Raw genomic sequence first — 24,734 nt, forward strand, 5'->3', positions numbered from 1 at the left:
TGTGTGTGTGTGTGTGTGTGTGTGTGTGTGTTGTGTGTGTTGTGTGTGTGTTGTGTGTGTTGTGTGTGTTGTGTGTGTGTGTGTTGTATTTGTGCTGATAAATAAATAAAGGGAGACTAGTATAGATCTATTTCAAGCTATTTAGCTCTCATCAGATAGCCATACCCTTACTGGGATTATATAGTCTGCCACCGACTTTTTCTGTTTTTCACCCCAAACCAAAGGCCTCTTAATTGCCCCAGGCTCTTTCAATATATTGCAAGATTCCTATTTTAAGTTGATACATCTGTCTGCTGTTAATACTTTTAGCTTTTCTTTATCGATTTGATTTTTATCCAGCCTTTATTATTTTTATAAATAAGTAGCCAACAACATGGCATTGCCTGGGTATTTAAAGTGGGGGGCAAATGTCCTGACCAAACATAATTTCTAATGTTGGATTTTCCCCCTTAAAAGAGGGAACTCGCTTGTGGAGTACTGTGAACCCATTACCATGGCAACTCCATTGTGCTGCACAGTAGAAGCCAGTAGGGCAGTACGGCACAACAGGCTGCATCTAAACAGAACACCACAACCCACGATGGGTGTTAGGGGTGTCATACCACACAGTATTTTTTTCCAGAGAGTAAGTCATCCATGTACCAAGTTTGGTTGAAATTGCTCGAGGTGTTCCAGAGTTATGCTGGAACACACACACACACACACATATATATATATATAGATAGATAGATTCAGTGCAGTTATTTCTTCGTATGAGCGGTGCTCATCTCCATTTCAAAGCCGACATCTCCGTGGTCATGTGGCCAGCATGACTAAATGCCGAAGATGCACGGAACGCTGTTACCTTCCCACCAAAGGTGGTTCCTATTTTTCTACTTGCATTTTTTACGTGCTTTCGAACTGCTAGGTTGGCAGAGAGCTGGGACAAGTAACGGGAGCTCACTCCATTATGCGGCGCTAGTGATTCGAACCGCCAAATTACCGACCTTTCTGATCGACAAGCTCTGCGTCTTAGCCACTGAGCCACCACATTCCCTGGTCGAGAGTTGAGGATTATCTCTAATTCTTTTTTTAAAACAATATATAGATGTTGATTCAAATATCTTTTAACTCAAATGCCCTGATTGACTGAGATATCTTTTTGTTTCATGCTGCCACTTGTTTCAAAGGCCTAATGACACTCAGATTAAAAACCACGTGCTGAAGACAGTTCAGCAAGAAGGCCGAGAATAACAATTCTGACAGAATAACAGTCTATTCCAGGTTTATCCAGGAGCGAATCCAACATAACAAGCAGCAGGTTGCTCTTTATGAAAATAATCCGTGAGCCACGGCGCTTTTGATGGCTTGAGGCGAATCTCTTCCTTTAAGTGTCATCCCTCAGGGGTGTATTAAAGATTTTGCTTCACTTTATTAAGCGGTGCCAAGTTCTTCGCGGAAATCTCTGAAAACTTTGGAGCGGTTTTGGAACAGAGCAGATTACTTGACTCATCGTTCTTAAACGATGATAAATCATTATGAAACGGTTTATGGTGGGATTATTTATTATGATAGGCAGCCCGATGGCTTCTGATCCATCCGTGACAGAAGAATGGAATTTTCTTAATTAGTTGGCTTTTCAAAACAGAGAGATTATCAATATCGGGCATAGCAGCCAGGATCTAATGCGTGAGTCCGACTAGGTTCCTTGCATTACCTTCTTTCTCGTTCTATTAAAAATTAGTTATTTAATGAAGATTTACACACACACACCCTCTCTCTCTCAAAATAATAGTTTGGGGGAGGGAATTGTTCAACAGTTAAAAGTGTCGCTTACGTAAAGGAAGTGTTTGCACAACATAAAAAAAAGATGTTGAGACTTTGGAAAGAGTGCAGAGAAGAGCAACAAAAACAATTAGAGGGCTGGAGGCTGCCCTCTATGAAGAATGTTTACAGGAATTGGGTATGGCTAGTCTAGAAAAAAAAAGGACTAGCACTATTCCAATATTTGAGGGGCTCCTGTTGTGGCCTGGCAGGAGCCGTTGGAGCTGCCACCAGACTCCGACAGCGAGGTGTCTTATGAGTCGGCCCTGGAGGATGCGGAGGACCCTGGACAGAGTTCTGAGTCCAAGCAGGGCGCAGAGAGAGACTGGTTGGCCACCAGGTGGTGCCTGAGCCTTGGATCAGTGGGGAGGAGACAAGAGTGAGTGATCCAGAAACCACCTGTGAGTTGTTCCGGGATGCATGCCGTCGAAGGGCTACTCGGCGTCAAGAACAACTACGTAATTACAGGATGCAATTACGCTCAGTTGATGCTCATTAAGATCTTCTCCTGATTATAAAAGAGACTGCTTGTGCCACGCTCTTCTTGCAGAAGTCAGCGTTAGGGAATAACGAGAAACAAACTTGGCAGGCTGGACTGCTGCCAGCGTTTGTTGGCATTGCTGCCAAGGTTTGTAGGACTTGCTGCCAGAGTGCTTATCTCTTTGTTTATGTGGCTTTCAGCCAACGAGAGTCTGGACTGATTAAAAAACATTCTCATTTACGTTTGTTTCGGCTTTCGTTCCTGGACGGAGGAGGGGGGTCAGAACAGGCTCCTATATAAACTAGGGGGATCAACTTATTTTCCAAAGCACCAAAAAGCAAGATAAGAAACAATGATGGTAAACTAACCAAGGAGAGAAGCAACCTAAAACTAAGGAGAAATTTCCTAACGGGGAGAGCAATCAACCAATGGATTAGCTAGCCTTCCGAAGTCGTGGGTTGTTCCATCACTGAAAGCTTTCAAAAAAGAAACTGGACAGCCATTTGTCTGAAATGATATTGTGTCTCCTGCTCAAGTAGGGGGTTGGATTAGAAGACCTCCAAGGTCCCTTCCAACTCTACTATTCTATGTTCTGCGTACATTGATACTTGAGCTGTAGGATGAAATATTGTAGGGGGAAAGTTCAGACAATCATTTGTCTGAAATGGTGTAGGGTCTCCTGCTTGAGCAGAGGGTTGGACTAGAAGACCTCCAAGGTCCCTTCCAACTCTACTACTCTATGCTCTGTGTACAGGCGGCATTGATACTTGAGCTGTAGGATGAAATATTGTAGGGGGAAAGTTCAGATGGTCATTTGTCTGAAATGGTGTATGATGAAATGATGGTCTCCTGCTTGAGCAGAGGGTTGGACTAGAAGACCTCCAAGATCCCTTCCAATTTTGCTCTTCTATTATTCCAAAACAGCAAATTATAATCATGGCACAAAAAGCTAGGCTCCATGACTCTTACATGTTTTCACCACTCATCTCACACCAACCTGAGCAAAACAATATACTGTGCCAATACTAAGCAGAAGACAGTCCATTGAAAAGCACAAAGGTCCCATCAACTTCAAAAGAAATTACTTCCATTTTCCATTTTATTACACAATGATTGGAACCACAGGTAATGCCAACTGGAAAGTACAGATGGGTGGCTGTTAATGTCTTCCCATTTCTCATTTGTTTCCACAGATCCATTAAGTTGAATTCTACTTTTTTTTAAAAAAAAAAATACAGTTCACATGTGTGTTTAAGGGGGAATTCATTTCCCTAATTTTTTTTTTTTTTACTTGAAATTTTGTCATGGAGAATTTTGTAAAACATTTCCCCTAGCACAGTGGTTCCCAAACTTGGCAACTTTAAGACTTGTGGACTTCAATCCAGCTCTGCTGGCTGGAGAATTCTGGGAGTTGAAGTCCACAAGTCTTAAAGTTGCCAAGTTTGGGAACCACTGCCCTAGCAAATATGCATTTTGAGTACCGTCTTTTCCTGACAATATAGATTTTGAATATTAGAGATGTTTCTCTAAGAAGAAAAGTGAGAATTGGGTTGAAAAACCGCAAAATGTGACTTTCAAATGAGGCTTAAGTTTTGCTTCACATATTCGTTCATGCCTCATTACATTTGATTTCAATTGCAAACCGTACAAATTTCTCTCTCATTCCTATCTGGAGAGAGACCACCATTTATTAGCCAAAAATCTATCAACAACAAAGCTCCCATCAATTGCAATACAAGAGAGAATCAAATTATGGGAAACAGGTATAACGTTAGAACAACTTTAAGGTAAACTTGGCACCTTTAAGACTTGTGAACTTCAACTTCAATATGGCTGCCTGGGGAATTCTGGGAGTTGAAGTCCACAAGTCTTAATTTTGCCATGTTTGAAGGCCCCTCGGACAGAGGATGATTACTCCGTATGTCATACCTGGAGATCCACAGGATGATCGCAGATTTCTGGGTGAGCAGCTCTTAAGTCTAAGAGTCTCTCTCCATCTTTGGATTTTGATATTTTTGGCTTCTCAAACCACTGAGTCCACTCAACATCTGGGGGTAAAAAAAGGAAACAACGCAAATTAAGGTCATTTTGGAGAAAACAGGCCTTAACGATTGCCGGAAAAAATGTGCTGTTCCATTAAATCTCGGTGCCAAAATATGTTGGCAAATCTGTTTAAAAGCTACCCACTCCTGGTGTTTTCCCTAAGTCATCAGATGTTAGGTGTCCCAAGGCACATCAGACTAGTGATGAAAGGAGAAACTAATCTTTCCACGGGAAATATTTGGCCTTTGAAGGAGAGGCTATAGAAGAAGAGCCTTTGCAAAACCAAAATAAATAGGCCCAGGATGGAACATTTATGGTTTACTGGTAGATATCGCAGAGATTCCAATGACAATATAATTAAATAAAGATTAATGTGAGTGTTTTATCCAATAAATGATGTTCTTTTCTTCAATTTATGTTTATTTCAAATGCTTCCACAGATCACAAAATTTTGCTCCCATGAGAAAATGACAAAGGTTTAATATGTCCAAAAAGGACAATTTATGAGAGATTGGAGCAGCATCACAAGTTTCTGGAAGACTGCAGAAGACCATGTGGCCCAGTGGTGGGATTCAAATTCTGTGGGCGTGGCTTGGTGGCATGGCTTGATTTGGCGGGCGTGGTTTGGCTTGGTGGGCGTGGCAGGGGAAGGATACTGTAAAATCTCCATTCCCTCCCCACTCCAGGGGAAGGTTACTGCAAAATCCCCATTTCCTCCTTGACTTTGGAGGCAGAGAATATATGGAGCGGGGCCAGTCAAAGGTGGCATTTGCTGGGTCTCCAAACTATTCAAAATTTCCGCTACCGGTTCTCCAGAACAGGGAAGAACCTGCTGAATAACACCTCTGATGTGGTCATGCCACTAGAAGCAAACTGAATGAATTTGGAGGCCTGTGTATCTGTTTTGAGCATGTGGAGGGAGAAATGAATTTAAGTATAAGACAGAGAGAGGGGATTTGCCTTGAGGCCAATTGCTAGTACCCACCTTTAAATTTATCTCCAAATTTAATTATTTTATCTGTGGGGGGTGCTACAAATAGATGCTGGAGGGCTGCCTCAACCACGTTGGCACGGGGTTAGAATGCAGCATTGCAAGCTAACTCTGCCAACTGCCAGCAGTTCGATCCTGACTGACTCAAGGTTGATTCAGCCTTCCATCCTTCTGAGATCGGCAAAATGAAACCCCAGATTGTTGGGGGCAAGAGCCTGACTCTGTAAACCACTTAGCGAGGGCTGTAAAAGCCCTGTGAAGCGGTATATAAGTCTACGTGCTATTGCTATTAAGAGCTGTGGTGGCATAGTGCAGTATTGCAGGCTAACTCTGCCCACAGCCAGGAGTTCGATCCTGATCGGCTCAAGGTTGTTTCAGACTTACATCCTTCCGAGATTGATAAAATGAAGGCCCAGATTGCTGGGGAATATATATCGACTCTGTAAACTGCTTAGAGAGAGCTGCAAAGCAATATGAAATTGTATAACAGTCTAAGTGCTATTGCTATTGCCTACAGTCAGTGTGTCACTAGTCGGTAATCACTGGCCTGGCTTTGATGAAGCAAAGCTATCAGTTCTTTTGTGCAGCATCAAAACAGCTTGCAATGCCCCTGTCTACTATAGGACCAAAAAGATGGAAATTCAGGGATTGTCCTTGTGTTGCTGTGCATCTACACGCATCAGGGCCAATGCTGAGGGATGCTGGGAGTTGTAGTTCAGCCTGAGGTTGATTTTTTTGTATGTTGGGGTTGAGGAATATTTCCAACTGCACTGAAAACTTGCTCCAAAGAAGAAAAGCCTCACCTTTAACCCATTCACTGGTTGAAGACACATTGAAACGTTCTCCGTTTTCAGCTTGGAACAATTTGAATACTTTGGCAAGAGCTGAGCCTTTGCGTCCTGCAAAAAAATAATAATAAAAATAAAAACCGAAAGGGAAGCAAGAGAAGGACTTCCCAGCAATCCCCAAAGCTGCAGTTCATTACTGAGAAGCTGTCAACAGTTCAGTTTTTAATGCTCCTTTGGGGGATTTAGAACACACATATGAAAGGGACCTGCAGAGTTTTAAAGGCAAGGGCTCAATATTGACACAATTGTTTATATCATCTCTTCAGCAAAACTGATTGTCCGCCTGCAAATTCTGCAGAATGACAAAGGGTGAAAGGAAGATAAATTACTTATATTTTCCCACATTCTCTCAAGTTCCAATTAAATCAGAGGTAAAGGTGTAGGGACAAGAAAGTTACCAACAAAGGGGGATATTTGTAGCTCAGGGCTGAAATGAAGGGTCCTTGGTGTTCTCTGAGCTTGTTTGTTTTCTTACAGACGTTTCATTATCCAAACTAGGCGCTAGTGAAGCTAGCACTGATGATGTTACCTAGTTTGGGTAATGAAACGCCTGCAAGAAAAGCACCAAGCTCAGGGAGGGGGGGAAATGGGACTCCCAGAAGTTTCGGTAGGCCAGAAATTGACCTGTTTCCGATCTCCGGAAGTTTTGGGGGGAAGCAGTTTTCGCCCTCCCAGAGGCTTGAGAAAGCCTCTGGAACCTGGGGAATGTGACCCCCCCTCCATGACTTGGCCACACCCACCATGGCCACGCCCACCCAGCAGGGAACCCAGTGCTGAAATTTTTGAAGCCTATCCCTGCATTGGACAGAAGTGGGGGCAAGAACATAACAGGCTGAGAGACTTCAGCAGATAGGATTCAAAATCAGAGAAAGGAATCTAGATCTTTGGCTCTGGTGCCCCTACAAACTCAAGACGTATGGTGACATAATCCTTCCTGTGCTTAAAAACTAGGGCGTTTCATTCCCAGAATGATCAGCCTGAAGTTTGAGAAATGAAGCCCATCCACCAAAAAAACCCCATCAAGGCCGGAGAAGACCGATGTAGGTTCTCCATTCCATACAACCTAAGACCTGGCCTCAAATAATGCCTGAAGTAGCCCAAATGCCTTATGCCAAAATGCTCCTCAATATAATTTAGCTGCCACCATTCTCATGGCCATATCTTGATGTTTACCTTGATATTCAACATGATCTTCAACGGAGGACAAAGGTTTTCCTTTGACTGTAATGAAGCTCCAGGGATGCCTGGGGTATTAAAGAACAACAACACACAACATAGCATTACTCTTTTGCAAGAAATGCATGCATCTTACAACACAAAAACTCAATATTACTTCTTTGTAAGAAATGCATGCATCTTTTTGGAATATGGCTTGTTGTGTTCTCTTTTCTCAGCTCCCCAGAGAGACTAACTCTGAGATATATTTTTTTAAAGTTCATGAGTGAAGCTAGACTCCTGGTGCCTGCATCCAGCTGTTTTCCTGGCAGCTGGATGGAAGTAGTTTAACGCTGCCTTCTGTTGCAATGTGTTTTTGACTTCCCAAGTATAGCTAACTTCAACCTGGCTAAAGTTAATGGAGCCTCTGCCCTTATTCACACACAAATATATTATCCAAGAACCGTTATAAAGGCAGAATACCTTTGTGTATCTTCAGCAAATTTATTTGCTTCAGCTTCAAGCAAAGCAAAGAGTTACAACGTCTAAGATTCCATCGTGCAAACGCCTTACTTGTAGCATAAAATTCATCCGTTTCCAAGTTGACAAAGCTCCAGCTATGAATGAGAAAGTTCTCAGAACTTCTTCAGAGGAATCCCATCAGGAATCAAACTACAAAGAACTAGCTTTTGCAAAGATGAAAAGTGCCAAATTCTTAGAAATGCCTTTCTATGAACTGAAAATATCTGGCTGTTAATTCTACTCTCTGGAAGAATCAAGACTAGGCAAATCAATAAAGCAGAAGACTTATAGGTAGATTCATTTTACTGATTAATTGAGTAAATATGTCTCTCTCCCTGTGTTTTTAATAAATAGGAGTCTGCCTTGAACTCATGGAGCTCTGAAAAGTTAGCAGTGGTGTTTATAGATCCTTCTGAAATCTCGATGAGTAATATGTGCATGTGGTTTTTTCGTCTTCTTAATATATTATTTTTTGCTATTAATGTTTCAAACCAGACAGTTGCAGAGGCCACTAAGAACACGAGTAAAGAGGACACAGATCAGCGGGTGGGGTGGGGGGTAAATAACCAGACATAAACAAGAAGAACTGGAAATTCTCTGTCCTACCAGAGTTTGCCTTGCTGTTCCAAGCAACAAATTCATGAATTAATGGCTTTGGCCACTACCAAATGGGAAGAGCCCGGTAGGGAATTCAATACAGTTTGCAGGATTCTAACTGGGATTCAAAAGTTTAAAACAAATCAGACTAAAAGGGACACATTATTGAGCATAATGTTGATAGAACGTTCCATCATTGCCGTATTTAAATTTGCTTCTCTGTGTGGTTAGAATGGTGGTAGATTCCACTAGCTGGGATAGAGTCAAAAGAGGAATCGGCCTGGCATATCTATGTAATCACAAACTAAACTTAAGTCCAACCTCCTATTGAATTCTGTTAACCTGATCTTATGCCAAGATAGTGCTAACTGTTCATTGTATAGATTCCCATGCATCGGAATGACAAGCAAGAAATCACTTTAATTAGAATATCATATGCGGCCTTGATAAGGTAAATGTGCTAGTCGTTCCCGATTCTAGGGGGCGGTGCTCATCTCTGTTTCAAAGCTGAAGAGCCAGTGCTTTCCGAAGACGTCTCCTTGGTCATGTGGCCAGCATGGCTAAATGCCGAAGGTGCACGGAACACTGTTACCTTCCCACCAAAGGTGGGTGCCTATTTTTCTACTTGCATTTTTACATGCTTTTGAACTGCTAGGTTGGCAGAAGCTGGGACAAGTAATGGAAGCTCACTCAGTTACACGGCGCTAGGGATTCAAACCACTGAACTGCAGACCTTTCTGATCGACAACCACAGCGTCTTAGCCAATGAGCCACTGCGTCCCTTATGTGGGCCTGATCTTTCCCACCTAACATTTGACTTGGATCCAGACGGAGGTGCCAACTGCCTAGCCATTGGGATCCATGCCTGATGAGGAGAGGTTTCACCTTCCTTTTATACCCACAACAATTTGCACGCGCCTTTTTCATTGCCAGGTCAAGCAAAGTTGGTCAAAGGTTCTTCTATTTATAGTTGCCTTCCATAAGGCATCTCCGAATGCACAATAAGCAGCTGATTGACACAAGCCACCCATTTTTTTACTGTCTGCCTTGGACAGTAAAGGCAGACAATCGTTAAGCAACTGGCAGGCGACAAGTACACAGCTGGCTGTCCTCCATTTGGCCGGAGAACTACATGTTACTTTAAAAAAAAAAAGTGACAGAGACTGAGAACAGAGAAGGATTGATGAAGAGAGAAAGTGGGAGAAAGTGCATGGAATTGCAAGGGGGGGGGACCCTGGGGAACCTCTGGCTTAAACCCCTTCCAATGAGGAAAAACCACTAATTGAAACCACCAAAAGGGCAGGATGGGTTCACCAACGGTTTAGCTCAGCCTGCAGTGAGAGCAAGAGGACCATGGCAGCAACCCAGAGCTACAGCAACGACGAAAAGAGTGGCCCAAAGCGAAAAAATATGTTTGCACTTGACAAATTGGCAGACGGAAGAGAATGTGTCCCCTCTGCCTGGAGCGGCAAGATTTCTTGTCTTCAAGGTACAGATATTGGACAGGATTAAGAGCGGCGTTTTTCCTCAAGCGGCAATCGCGGGTTTGGTTTCAATCAAAAACGGCAAAGGCTGCCCAAGATGAGGGATGCCTAATTAGAACAATTCTGAGCAATGCAATCTCAGGAGGAGGAGGAGGAGTGCTTGGAGTGCTATTCTGAGCAGGGAGAGAGGTGGAGAGAGAGAGAAAAAGTTCTGTCCATGGGAAGCCAGGGCTGGTTCTGGATAGGATTTGGACATGCCATGTGGAAAAGGAATTTGGAAAGATCACGAACCGTGTCCAAGCGAATGGGGTGGACAACTGGAAGAAACTGCATGTCAGCCTCCTAGAAGGCTGGCGGGGAGAGAAGATTTGCTTCCATGCCTGCAAACATCAAACCCAACCACAAACACTTGACAGAACTAGATCAGCTAAGAATACGTTCTAAAAAACACACACACTGGAGAGGCAATGTTGTATAATGGCTAAAGCGACAGAGTAGGAGGCCCGGGCTCAAGTCCACCCTTGGCCACCAAAACTCCTGGGTGACTTCAGGCTCTCATCCAAACCTACCTGGCAGGATGAGGATTTAGGAGGAAACAACGGAGTGCTATTTATGCCACCCCCACAAAAGGCAGGATATCACAAATACACACACACCCCACAACTAAAACTCCAAAACAAAGTGAGGAACCACAGCCCAACGCTTGTGAGGCAACCCTCTCCAGGGTTACTCATAAGTAAGGCAGGCAGCCGACTGCCAGGTAAGTCCTTCCTGAAGATTGCAGCTTATTTTTTACTCATAACAAAAAGACCAGTCTGGGAAGTTTAGGGCGGGTGGTTTAATCAAGATTACTCAAGATTTCGGAGTGTAAGTTGGCGGAGGGGGGGTCAGAATTCCTGCAGTTTGTTTTTTGGGGAGAGGGACAATAAAAAGACAAGGAATTGGCACACTCTGGTGGAACCCCACCAGAAGTGGCTTCATATTGAGTGAGACCAGAAATTCACCACCGTCTGCGTAAGGAAAAGGCAACCTTTCTATGGTTTAAGAATTTTGAGACCCTACTGCAGAATGAACTATGAATGAATGAATGAATGAATGAATGAATGAATGAATGAATGAATGAACTACCGTATTTTTCAGAATATAAGTCACTCCGAGGTATAAGACGCACCTAGCTTTTGGGGAGGAAAACATGGGGAAAAATCTGCCTCCCAGCAATTTGCCTCCTTGCAACAAACAGCACAGACAATATACATTGTTTGTAGTGTTATATTTCAGACTATACTAGTACAGTTATTGTTAAAATCGATGTGCTTTCTGGAAGTATAGTTATTCTCTGCTATTTAAAAGAATAACACTTTTTAAAACCAATCGCACAGGGCCTCTTCGGATCAAGCATTTATTTTAAAAAGCTTCCTAATTTTGTTAAATTGTTTAGAATAATAAATCAGCCTTTAAAAAATAAGTAATAATTTGAACATTCTATAGGCATTTATAGTTGTTGACTTACCTCCTTGCAGCAAACAGCCTGATTAGCACAAGAAAAAAAATCTCCCTCTGCCTCCCAGCAATTTGCCTCCTGGAGCAAACAGCAAGTTTCACTTTCAATTTCTCCCGATCATCAGCTGTTTCAGGCTGCAGGGATTGCTATAGCCTATTGAAGCCCCCCGTTTGCTGCAAGGAGGTAAATTGCAGGGAGGCAGAGGCCAAAGAGTTGGGGCTGGTGGATGGGTGGAGCTACATTCAGTGTATAAGATGCACCCAAATGTTCACCCTCTTTTAGGGGGGGTGGGGAATATACCGAAAATATGGTATATATGCCTGGAATCCACACTGTATATCAGACATTAATACAAGTCCAGAGGTATTTCACCAGAAGAGTACTCTATGTTACCAGGCCGAGGTGGCGCAGTGGTTAAATGCAGCACTGCAGGCTACTTCAGCTGACTGCAGTTCGGCTGTTCAAATCTCACCGGCTCAGGGTTGACTCAGCCTTCCATCCTTCCGAGGTGGGTAAAATGAGGACCCGGATTGTTGTTGGGGGCAATATGCTGACTCTGTAAACCGCTTAGAGAGGGCTGAAAGCCCTATGAAGTGGTATATAAGTCTAACTGCTATTGAAATTTTGGGCTTGGACAACCTGCAGCTACGCCGCCTACGGTCTGACCTAAGCATAGTACACAAAAGTATCTGCTACAATGTTCTACCTGTTAATAACTACTTCAGTTTCAACCACAATAATACACAGGCAAACAATCGATACAAACTCAAGGTAAAGCGCTCCAAACTCGATTGCAGAAAATACGACTTCAGCAACAGAGTGGTCAACGCCTGGAATGCTCTACCTGACTCCGTTGTTACAGCCTCAAACCCCCACAGCTTCAACCTTAAATTGTCTAATGTTGACCTCGCCCCATTCCTAAGAGGTCCGTAAAGGGGGCGTGTATAAGCGCACCCGCATGCCCACTGTCCCTGTCCTACTGTCCCCATTTATTCGTACCCATTTCCTGTGCTCATGTCCATATTTATACTTATACCTGTTATCTCATGCATGTTTGACAAACTAAATAAATAGATAAAAGAAATACATCTCTCACCAAATAGTGACAAGGAAACGGTCAGCCTGTGAGGTAGTCCAGGCTGGAAGCAATGCCCAGGCGAACCAATTCTACCTTACTGTAAAGTTACAGGAATTGAATCTTGCAAGTCTAAAAGTACACATCTCCCTCTGTCGCCTTTGCAACCCAAGAAATGAGGGAGGGTCCCATTCCTTCTGCAGGCTCAGCTGCCTCTTATTATCTGACTGTTTCCCCCTGGCTCTTCTTCCTGCCTCTGAAGGTTATTCTCACATACCATTACAGAAACTGGTAAAGCGACTCCCTTTAAGCTTTCCCAGCACAAGAGGTTTTACTCCAGCAGAACTACTATATATCCTGTTTTGGACAATTGGGCAGGTTTTCCAAAAGAAACTATGAAATGCAACCACACTAATTCCTGCTTTCCAAAAATGACCCTGTAAACCTTGAAGACTCTACTATAAGCTGGACCTAAGATGATGCTACAATGTTAGTGATTTCCTTTGCAATGTGTGAACTTCCTGCTTCCCATCTTTTGAGTTAAAAGAATCTTGCAAATCATCAGGTAGAGCAGGATTCCTAGGGAGGCAAAGTATACAGTCATTTGATGCATTGATACCCATGGCTTTCTTGTAGAGCTTCATAACTACTCTACAAGATCTTGAAGGAATTTTAGAGCCTGTGGAAATATTCAGGGACTGAACCTGGGACCTTCTGCATGGAACATTTCTACGCTAACTCCGAATTGAGGTCATTAGTCCAATTTGCACCGATTGATTCAATTTCAAAGCCTTCCTTCAACCCAACTGTGTGGCCCAAACCCCTCTCAAGCACTGTCCTTGGCCTCTGAAATGCTCTCGGGTGAAAAGGAAGAAGAGAGGAGGGAAAATCACCATGAGGAAAGCGGAATTATTTTAGATCCAGGAAAAGCACAATAAGGACTTTGTGTTGTAACCCTGACAGGACAGGCTCCTACCTAAAGCCAAGGTGGAGGAAATGCTTGCTGCCCAGTTTGGTCATTGCTTTCCTGGCCGAGTCATCCAAATTCTTGGAGCCTTCGTCGTTGACCGCGACCGACAGGATCATGCCATCCTCCACAGCGTTCAAATACTGCACAAAGCGGAGGCTTTCGCTTTTGAGTTTGTAGGTGTCAAATCTGAAGAAACACAGAAGGACAGGTGAGAAGTAGAAAGAGCTGCCCTTGCCATGTTGATTCATGCACAGGCACTCTCGAAGAAGAAGAAGATAGCATCAGTGCTTGCTTTTACACTTAGGAGAAGCCAACTCTGCAGGACAGAATGACCTGCAGGAATCAGATAATTCACACTCATCCCACTATAGTCAGGGGTGGGCTTCAAAAAATCCTGACTCTGTAAACCGCTTAGAGAGGGCTGAAAGCTCTATGAAGTGGTATATAAGTCTAACTGCTATTTTAGCAAGGGGTTCTCTGCCTGGTTGCTGGGTGGGCGTGGCCATGGTGGATGTGGCCTAGTCAGCTTCCTGCACCAGGACGGAGGGGGGTGTTTTTGCCCTCCCTGGGCTTCGGAGGCTTTTTTCAAGCCTCCGGGAGGATGAAAATACCCTCCCCAGGCTCCGGAGGCTCTCTGGAGGGTGGAAACTGGCCCATTTCAAGCCTTCCTGAACTTCCGGTAGGCCTGTTTTTCACCCTCCCTGAATCTCTGTGTGCGCCCAAAATGGGCTGCCTGAGGAGTCCTGGGAGAGGTATGGTGGGATGGGTGAGGCCAGCCAGCTGTGGGATTTGGGGGTTCTCCGCACTGCACAGAATCTTAGCTAGAGGTTCTCCCAAATCAGAGGTGGGTTGCTCCCAGTTTGACCCGGATTGGGCGAACAGGTAGTGGCAGTGGTGGGAGGCTCCGCCCACCTGCCCGGATGATTCTGAGCATGCGCAGAAGCTTCTGTGCATGCGCAGAATCGTCGTGCAAGCGAACGAGTGCGCACGAGCAAACTGGTAGTAAAAAAAAAAGGAAACCCATCACTGTCCCAAATCCCTGAGAACTCCCAGCAGCCCACCCATGATTATAATGGATTCTTCTTGCCATTATATCTGTCACGGAAATAACAAGAAATGTTGAATGTATTTCTCCATTCTTTTCTAACTTTCAAGCCTTAACTTGCAAGTTGATATATCTTTTACTCCTTTCACGATTGTATCATTGATATATACATGGTTCTACTGGAAGTGCTTATTCCTTTTTATGATGCTGGGCTAGTCCATAATTAACTAAGCCACTCAAACCACTTTCTGTGCATTCTACAGCCGTCTCTTCTGTTCCTGCCTATTTTCAGGAAGTTAAACACTGTAATTTTAAGCCTGATAAAGTCGAAGGGGCAATCAACTTCAGAATGAAGTTTAAGGGAAAAAATGTGGGTTTTGACCTCCAGCTATTCCTAAACCACACCCATTCCATCCACCTCTTCTATATTCACCTGCAGCCCTGGCCCATTCCAAAATCTCAATAGCAATAGCAATAGCAATAGCAGTTAGACTTATATACCGCTTCATAGGGCTTTCAGCCCTCTCTAAGCGGTTTACAGAGTCAGCATATCGCCCCCACAGTCTGGGTCCTCACTTCACCCACCTCGGAAGGATGGAAGGCTGAGTCAACCTTGAGCCGGTGAGATTAGAACCGCTGAACTGCAGATAACAGTCAGCTGAAGTGGCCTGCAGTACTGCACCCTAACCACTGCGCCACCTCGGCTCCTTCAATATATTGCATCCTGCAATTCACAAACTGTGTTTGCACAAAACCCCATCAGCTCGGAGATCAGAGCGGCTGAGAATTTGTTTTTGGACCTCGGGCAAACAATATAATGAAGGAAAGAGAAAGGCTTGCTTGCATTGGCTGAAATAGGGAAAGAGTTTGAACTCACCGATCAGAATGGATGACCGCTCCAGTCTTGGGATCAACAACATGGACAATGATCCCGCGATGCCCCCAGCTTCGTTCGAAGTAGTAGCCCCCTTCTTCCAATCCCCCTGGATTCAGAGTCTTGTTTAAGAAAGTCCAGGATAGCTTTCGCTCACCGTGAACCTCAAGAGTCCCACCGTTAAAGACGCCAATGAACTTTCGCCCAAAGTAACTGTCAGGCTGGCTGCCATCATCAGCTCTGCGGGGTGAATTTGAATAGCATTTTATTTCTCCACCTTTGGGAATTGCTGTACAGCAATAGTTGAAGAGTGCCAAAAAATAAATAAACCGAGTGTATTATAAAGCCATCAGTTGGAACCATCAAATAAAGGATGATTCACTGATGAATAAATGTTTTCTGAAAGCAGCAGACAAATATAATCCAAAAAATAAAGGAAGACCATTTATTACATTGCAGCAGAATTAGGAAAGGGCATCAGAAAAATGAAATTCTTTCACTTCCACACCAAAAGAAGCAGGATTTGTGATGCAAGAATTCCACATGGGAAGCTACTATTATTGAACTAGTATTTATTTAAAAGAAATAGACCAAATAAAAGAGGAGGTGGAGTTGCACTATATATAAGAAATAATTACCTCTCTACAGAAATAGATAACCATTTGTCTGAAATGGTGTAGGGCTTCTGTTCTGACCCCCCTCGTTCCACACCAAAGCACACTCCGAGCCAGAGATAAATTACGGCATTTAATTAACAGACAAACAGGTCCTTGGCAGCAATCCAGCCTGCCAAGCTCACACAAAGTTCTCCGACATTCGGTTCTGTGTTGACTTCTGCAAAGAGGGGCGTGTGCACAAGTAGCCTTTTTATAGTCTGGAGAGGAGCCTAATGACCACCAGCTGAGCGCAATTACCTCCTGTAATTGCGTAATTATTCCTGACGCCTAGTAGCTCTTCGATGGCGTGCATCCAGAAACAACTCACTACTGGCCTCCGGCTCACTCTCCCTTGTCTCCTCCCTACTGGTCCAAGGCTCAGGTGCCTCCTGGTGGCCAACCAGCCTCTCTGTGCCCTGCTTGGAGTCGGAACCCTGTCCAAGGTCCTCCACATCCTCCAGAGCTGACTCAGAAGGCCCCTCACTGTCAGAGTCTGGTGGCAGCTCCAACGGTTCCAGCAGCTTCCTGCCTAAGGAGGGGGTTGGATGAGAAGACCTCCAAGGTCCCTTCCAACTCTGCTATTCTATATTCTAAAATAGTCAGAATTGAAAATCAGTTACCAGCTCTCAACCAGAAATATTCAGCCCTGGGTGATGATGCGCCCAGGTGTGTCCATAAAGAATTCTATTCTGTTCTTCCTAGTGCGCTGTAGTAGTTTTGGCGTCTAATGTACCAGATCTCTGCTCCTCCATCCATCCATCTAGAAAGAAAAGGCTTGTGGGGGTAATCTTCCAAATTATGGATGAGGTTGGTTTAATTACATACCGTCCATATAAGATTATTGTCAGGCTGCTCCGGAAAGGGCAGCTCTCACTCCCGATATGTAGTTCTCCATCATTTTCTATCCGTATATGACGAGTGCGCAGAACAATAGGGGCTGTGTTATCTTTAATCACTAGTTTTCCTAACAGACGAGAAGCAAAAGGGGTATTTAAGTGGGTTGACTTAAAACTGTGCCACAAAGTTAAGATTTTTTCCTTCTATATTATCCCTGCTTGGACTTCTCAGTCGTGCCTCGTTTGATGGAAGGCAAATGATAAACCATGGTTTATAATGCAGATTATAATGAGATCCGGACCCTTACCACTCTCCCGGCCTTCCATAAAGCAACCAAGACCTGGCTGTTCCGGCAGGCCTGGGGCTGTTGATTATAATCCAGCCCCACTTGATTGAATGGATGATGTCTTAGCAATAGCAATAGCAGTTAGACTTATATACTGCTTCATAGGGCTTTCAGCCCTCTCTAAGCGGTTTACAGAGTCAGCATATCGCCCCCAGAGTCTGGGTCCTCATTTCACCCACCTCGGAAGGATGGAAGGCTGAGTCAACCTTGAGCCGGTGAGATTTGAACCGCTGAACTGCAGATAACAGTCAGCTGAAGTGGCCTGCAGTACTGCACCCTAACCACTGTGCCACCTCGGCTCTATTTATTTTAAATAACTGTATTTTTAATTTTTATGTTTTACTCTTGTTGTGAGCCGCCCAGAGTCCCTAGGGAGTGGGCGGCATACAAATCTTATTAAAGTTGCAAAGTTGCAAAGATTTTTAATCTTCTGATTCCCCCACCACCACCTTCCTTGACGGATTCTCTCTAAACAAATTCCCTGAAAAGAAAGACTTTCTCTTTTTCAGAAGAAAAAAAAATCAGACTGGTTAGCGCTGTTGTTTGTGATTATTGTTTGTATCAGGGCGGGGCTTGTGGGGTGCAGGAGAACTTCTAGCTAAGATTCTGTGCAGTTCGGAGAACCTCCAAATCCTAGCTGGCCCCGCCCATCCTGCCCCACCCTTCCCAGGAGTCCCCACACGGCCTATTTTGGATGCCGGTAAGTAAATGCATGGCGTGCGCGGAGAGCTGTTTCCACAGCCCGGTTGCAAAACCCCTTATGGCCCACTAGTGGGCTGCAGCCCACAGATTTATAGACAGGAGACTCCTGGTCTAAAAGGTTTTACCTCCTTCCATTCTGCAAGACAAGGAGGGAATAAGAACTTCCCCAAGCCAGGTCTCTTGGCACCACTAGCCTGCAGTACAGTGCCTTTTTATAGCCGACTGCGCCTTTACCCATCCTATAATTATGGACTCTCGGTGAATGGTTAGGAGGACATTGAAAAAGGAAGTGGAAAAGAAACACAACAATCAAATTTACAGTTTTTCCAACTGGGACAACAAAACAAGCTTAGCTGCAGACAAGGTAGCTGATGACATATTTCCCCCAGCATTTCTACCCTGATATTAACCACAGTTGGTTTTATCCGCATTAAATTTAACACTGTTTATCTTGACAATGCTATATTTGTATCTGCGTTGCATGACGTCTCTTCGTCTTTTCATTTAGTGGGGAGCAGCAGCATTCCAACATAAATCTCCCCATAAATAGAGGCCAGCCAGGCTTCAGGCAAGGAAGTCCAGCAAAATGTTTGCGAGGTGATGCTGTTTATACAAAGCTGCCCTCGGTATAAATAACTGAAACTGTCTGTATCGAATCCAGTCATTAGCCAAGACAGCGCTGTAATACTTACACCTGGCACAAGCAAACTAGAATACCAGAGAGAGGCATGCAGCCTTGCTTGCTTGAGATTCTGGGAATAAGGAATGTGCTTTTGTTTTAGAACAAATTTTGCATTCTTTCCAAAACAAATGTAATAAATAATGAAGTAAATCGAGAACCCAGGAGTAGTCATCTCAAAAGATCTACGCCCCAGAGCTCACTGTAACAGCATTGCCAAAAAGGCATTAAGAGTTGTTAACCTAATCTTGCGAAGCTTCTTCTCCAGGAACATTGTACTGCAAACTAGGGCATACAAAACCTTTGCCAGACCAATTCTCGAATACAGCTCGTCTGTCTGAAATCCACACTGTATAGCGGACATTAACGCAACTGAGCAAGTCCAGAGGTATTTGATTAACTTAATTGTCCCAGGATGCATTTCATCACTCAATTCAATGATTCTCCAACTTGGCAGCTTGAAGACATGCGGACTTCAACTCCCAGAATTCCCAAGCCAGCATGAGGTAAAGTCCACAAAATTTCAAATTTGCCAAAGTTGGGAAACTCTGTTCTAGGTCAATCTGGAAGAGGTGGATTCAGCTAAATAAGTTCATATTTAACCTAAACAGGAAATTAGATGCTTATTAGAATAAAAAGCATTAGATAATTATCTTATGATTATCTTATATTATTTTATCTTGTGATTCTTGATGAATGTATTCTATTTTATTTTACACTATGTACACTGAGAGTATATGCACCAAAAACAAATTCCTTGTTGGTCCAATCACATTTGGCCATAAAGAATTATATTCTATTCTGTTCCATTCCGTTCCACCTATTCTGTTCTGTTCTGTTCTGTTCTGTTCTGTTCTGTTCTGTTCTGCTCTGCTCTGCTCTGCTCTGCTCTATTCTTAGGAGTTTCATAAAAAATATATCAAAGAATGAATGCAATTTTAAAAATCATTTTAGGAATATTAAGCTTATTTTCAAGAAGGGAAGGTCTTCATCAAGGAACCGAGTCAGCTGCTCTGCATTCTGAATATAGCATAGATGCTATGGCTTTCCATCACACCAGCCTTACCTCCATTTGTGATGACAATGGAATGAACGGTGGCAGAAGAAGATAAGAGAAGCTTTTGGCCTTGGCTAATGTTCACGCGATTCTCTTCATCATGTCCTGGCTGCCAGAGTTTCAGTTCTGGATCCAAATGGGGACAAGGCGGGACCATTCCTGTTGGCACACACAAAGGGAACGATAAAGAACATGGACTTCTTTATCTGATACCTAGAACACAAGTCCATTAAGCTCAGAAGACAAAGGAACCCTTTCTGAAGCTGCTGAGTTAGGAAGCAGAGAGAGAATGAAAATTTGGGCTGAAGGCAGAGATAATTTTAAGAATGGTATTGCCCACAGTGGATTTTGGAGAATCACAGAGAAAACATGACATCTTCAAGCTGGAATGCTACCTACACTTTCCTACACTTGTGCCTCAGCTGAAACATAGAGGGATTGACTTTCAATCCATCATGCTTGGATGTCATGTGGCTTCAGCATCCTTCATGATTTTTTTAAAAATGCACTGGCCTACAATAGATGAAGGCAGTTCAACCATGGTGAAGAAAGTGAATGCATGACCTTGAGGTAGATTAAACCTTGGACTAGATCTAATTTCAACTCATGAAAGTTGGTCAATGCCTGGAATGTACTACCTGACTCTGTAGTTTCTTCCCCAAATTCCCACAACTTTAACCTTAGATTGTCTATGGTTGACCTCACCCCATTCCTAAGAGGTCTGTAAGGGGGCGCGCATAAGCACACCAGTGTGCCTACCATCCCTGTCCTAATGTCCCCATTTATTCGTATCCATTTCATGTATTCATAATCATGTTTATACTTACATCTGCTATCTTACACACACACACACACACACACACACACACACACACACACACACACACAGAGACTGACACAGAGAGAGAGAGAAAGAGAAAGAAAGGAAGAAAGAAAGAAAGAAAGAAAGAAAAAAGAAAAAAGAGTGAGAGAGATGAAAGAAAAAAAGAAAAAAGGGACAGAGAGACAAAAGGAAGGAAAGAGAGAGAGAGAGAGAGAGAGAGAGAAAGAAAGAAAACACATGGCTAGCAAGCCACTCCCACCAGGTCACATGGCCAGCAAGCCACTCCCACAAAGGAGGCCACACCCACAGAGTAGGTTCCAAAAAAAATTGAAACCCACCACTGTCTTATACATGCTTGACAAATAACTAACTAACTAAACTAACTAAATAAAAATAAACCTCTCTCACAATCCAGCCTGTACCATATGTTAGTCTCTTTAAGCCTTAGCAAAGCTGCTAATTCCTTCCCCACAGCTCACAGAAATGAGAATCGTATTTCCTTAGGAAGAGCCAATGTGGATTCACTTTCACTGTAAATAGCTTTGGAGCCAAATATTTGAGGATTTCTCCAACTGACAGAATTCCTCTATGCCATTGGAAGGATAAAGCAAGTAGAGACAATTTCCCCCCAGAGTTTCCTGCTTGTATTCATCTCTGAAATGGATCTGTCAAATGTGCCCACTCTGTACTTCACTGAACTTCCCACTGCAGTAATCAGAACTAACCAAAATGTACTCTTTCCTTTAATTGGGTCTGGAAGAGGAGATGACATTTCTAGGTAAAGGTAAAAGTTCCCCTCGCACATACGTGCTAGTCGTTTCCGACTCAAGGGCCAGTGTTCATCTCCGTTTCAAAGCCAAAGAGCCAGTGCTGTCCAAAGATGTCTCCCTGGTCATGTGGTCAGCATGACTAAATGCCAAAGGAGCACAGAATGTGGTTATCTTCCCACCAAAGTGGCCCCTATTTTTCTACTTGCATTTTTACGTGCTTACGAACTGCTAGGCTGGCAGAAGCTGGGTTAAGTAACGGGAGCTCACTCTGTTATGCAGCGCTAGGGATTCGAACCGCCGAACTGCTGACCTTTCTGATCAACAAGCTCAGCGTCTTAGCCACTGAGCCACTGCGTCCCTGACATTTCTACAAATATCCTGACTTATTACTCAGGGATAGAATAACTGCACATGCCAAAATTCCCTCTATGGTCCAAAATTGTTGATGGAAAAATTGTGGTTTCTCTTGCTATTATATCCCTAATTCTAATGGCTGGCTCTCACTTGAAATAATGTCACGTGAACAATATACTCTAACACGCGTAACAAAACTGTCTGTGGAAAATGATCAATTTCATGCATAGAGAACATTCCTTTTTTAAAAAAAGGCTTATTTCCTATCTTCTATTGTGTACCTTCCCTCCTTCCAGACTGACAACTTCAAGATGCCCTGGAGGTTGACTAGTCTTGACTGGGCTTTAAACCATATTATACTTGTTTGCATAAAAATAAACAATATATCTGGCTAAGGATATAAGAAATAACTCTTATTTTCAAGGGGCCAAGGCAGTTTTCTACAGCAATCCATACAATGTTGTTGTTCAAGTTCCAATACATTGAGAAATAATTCCTACCCCCTATGGGATCTTTAGGGGGAAAAAGAGAAAAACAAATTAGTGTTTATGGCTTCTAGGATTAGAAAGGCTATCTTATGGAAAGAAGGAAAATATGATGTAATCTCAGCGAGAGAGTAAAATATAATTGCATTTATAACTGCTATCCAAAAGTTCAGAAATTCCTCTCCCTCTCCCCTCCTCTTTCTTTTTTCTTTCTTCTTTCTTCTTTCTTCTTTCTTTTCTCCTTTCTATTTCTATGTTCTTTTTTTCTTTTTCTTTCTTTTTTCTTTTTCTTTCTTTTCTTTCTTTCCCTTCTTTCCTTCCTTCTTTCCTCCCTCTTTCTTCCTCTTTCTTTCTTTTCTTTCTTTCTTACTTATTCACTCTTAGTTTCCTTGGTTTTTTAATATCTGTATTGTTTTTATCTCGTTAAACTTTTCTTCAATATAAATTATATTTTAAAAACAGGGAAATAATTCCTGATATGTGGACCATGGTGGAGCTGTTTCAGGAGATTAAAAAAAATTCTCTACCCCATCTTATTCTAATCTAACTATTTTTGTGATGGTCAAAAGCTCTTGGAAGGCAAAATTCCACACTAGCTGGACACGTTGACCTGCTCAAGAGAGTGAAGACTGGTCACTGGCTCACTATCCTTAAGCTCTCCAAGAAGGCATTCCAGAGGCATTCTTAGAAAATAAAAGGCTGTTAATTGTCTTCTGATAAAAGGGTGTTTTATGACTGGCCACCCTTACCATTTTACAAGAGGTCCTAAACAGGCTTTCAACATTCCAAAGTTGGGGAATTCTAGTCTAGAATATTCCTACTTTGGCTTCGACGAGGAAATGCCCAGATGACTGAACAGAAGGCACCATTTTAATAGCCTACCATCAAAAGCCAGTAATTCAAGGGTGGGTTGGGGGGGGCAATTTTAAGTTGCACAGATGGTTAATGGCCAAGCTTGGAAGATAAATCAAAGAAAGCGATTGCAAACTCCAATGTGGGGCAGTGACAGTTTTACAACCCCTCTCTCAGGCTCTCTTTCTCTTTGTCCATTCTCTAGTTGCCTCCCGACACAAATGAAATCTCTCATCCAGCGCAAATGTCCCCATGATTTAATAGTCAGCTAGGAATCCCCTCCCCCCCTTGCACCTTCCTGGTCTATCAGAAGATCATATCAAGAAACCCTGGCTTTTCAGTAGAGAGAGAACTAGGAAAAGGAACAGATAGCTTTAATTGTAGCTTAGGAGGTCTTACAACTCTGAGCACACTTCTTTAAAAGTCAGAGAAAACAAACAGGTAGCATAGAAGACCATGGGAGGAAAGGGGCCGACGTTACTACCGCGGTGTTTTTAACATCTCCCATGATAAACCGAGAGAGATATTAAATGGATGTTGCTTTTAACATAGGGATTTTCTTCACTGAAACACTGAGCCACGATCATTGGCATGCAACATTTTCTGACAAACTCCTTGTCTCGGCAAAAAACCCTTTTATTAATTGCCTGTGAATTCTGCTCATTCATATCCAGCAAAGTCTTTCAAGGGAGGATTTACAGTCACAGACCTTATCTGGCTTGGAGAGCTGCCAGGGCGATATCTGCAAAACTTGGCAAGGAGTCTCGGAGAGTCACAGGCCAATTAAGCGAACTAGTTGTCTCCTGCAAACTCCACTCCCCTTTTGCTCCTCTTTTATTTCCTCTAGGAGGGGCCTTTCATTGTCTGGCCTTACTCCCAAGTCAACCCCTGTTCATTACCCTTTGGAACGAACTCCCCGCAGAGATCCGGACCCTCACCTCTCTCCAGGCCTTCCGAAAAGCCGTTAAAACCTGGCTGTGTCAGCAGGCCTGGGGTTGATGAGTTCCCTTCCCCTCTCGATCTGTGTGTCTGTTGGTTATTTTTAAATGCTTGTATTTGTAGTTTCTATGCTTCCCTTCCCCCCTTGGGTTTGTGAGCCGCCCTGAGTCCCGCTGGGAATAGGGCGGCATATAAATAAAACGAAACCTAAACCTAAACCCATTAGCTGTTCCCTTCATTTGGCAACTCTGTGTATGCGCACACTGGGAACAGGCTCCAGCTGTTCATCTGCCTCACTGATGTCTGACTCTGAAGGCAGCTGATAACTCCCAGACAGCCTCCGACACAGAGCCCTCAACAGAGCCTTCCCCAGGCCTCAGGACTGGCCCATGTTCCTCCCCAACCTCCTCACTGTCCGAATCTGCTGCCAGCTCTATTGGCTGCTGGCGGGCCACAACACAACAGTTCTTACCCATATGTTGAGCAGGTAGCATAAATAAGACAGAAAGTATTCCGATAGCCAGAAACATCATTGGATGCGTTAAGGTCTCTTGATCTTCTTTGTCTTCTGCAAACCTGCAGACAGGAAGAATCACATAAAGAGGAATCATTCAACCTTCGTGCACGTATGTTTTATATAAAAAAAAGGAGCAGCAAGCAAGATTAAGCTTTATTGTATTACTAAGTAATATGCTAATGTTTCCCTTTGCTTGGCTGCACAAAGGTTATAAAATTGTGTTTACGTTCGCCCGTACTGCCTCACCTATTATGCACCCTTTGCGTGGGCTTAGCATTGAAATTACTTGGCATTATAAAAACACAGAAAGAAACAATGAAAATAAAAG

The 24,734-nt window shown here is 43.4% G+C and overlaps 1 protein-coding gene across 1 annotated transcript in view; it reads right to left on the reverse strand.

Moving 5' to 3' along the window:
- CEMIP (cell migration inducing hyaluronidase 1) overlaps nt 1-24,569 on the reverse strand; it is a 77,944-nt gene extending 53,375 nt beyond the window's left edge. The window contains exons 1-8 of the mRNA XM_087704275.1: nt 24,362-24,569; nt 19,676-19,825; nt 16,871-17,009; nt 15,393-15,629; nt 13,477-13,656; nt 7,340-7,410; nt 6,122-6,217; nt 4,214-4,332 (exon numbers count right to left, since the gene is read on the reverse strand). Of these exons, the coding sequence (XP_087560401.1) occupies nt 4,214-4,332; nt 6,122-6,217; nt 7,340-7,410; nt 13,477-13,656; nt 15,393-15,629; nt 16,871-17,009; nt 19,676-19,825; nt 24,362-24,500 (1,131 nt within the window). The 5' untranslated portion in view covers nt 24,501-24,569. The remainder of the gene's footprint in view (nt 1-4,213; nt 4,333-6,121; nt 6,218-7,339; nt 7,411-13,476; nt 13,657-15,392; nt 15,630-16,870; nt 17,010-19,675; nt 19,826-24,361) is intronic.
- Nucleotides 24,570-24,734: the final 165 nt, after the last annotated feature.

Source organism: Thamnophis sirtalis, unplaced genomic scaffold (genome assembly GCF_051295495.1).
Source record: "Thamnophis sirtalis isolate CommonGarterSnake01/CBP01778 unplaced genomic scaffold, rThaSir2_p1.2 scaffold_2, whole genome shotgun sequence".
Classification (NCBI taxonomy): Eukaryota; Metazoa; Chordata; class Lepidosauria; order Squamata; family Natricidae; genus Thamnophis; species Thamnophis sirtalis.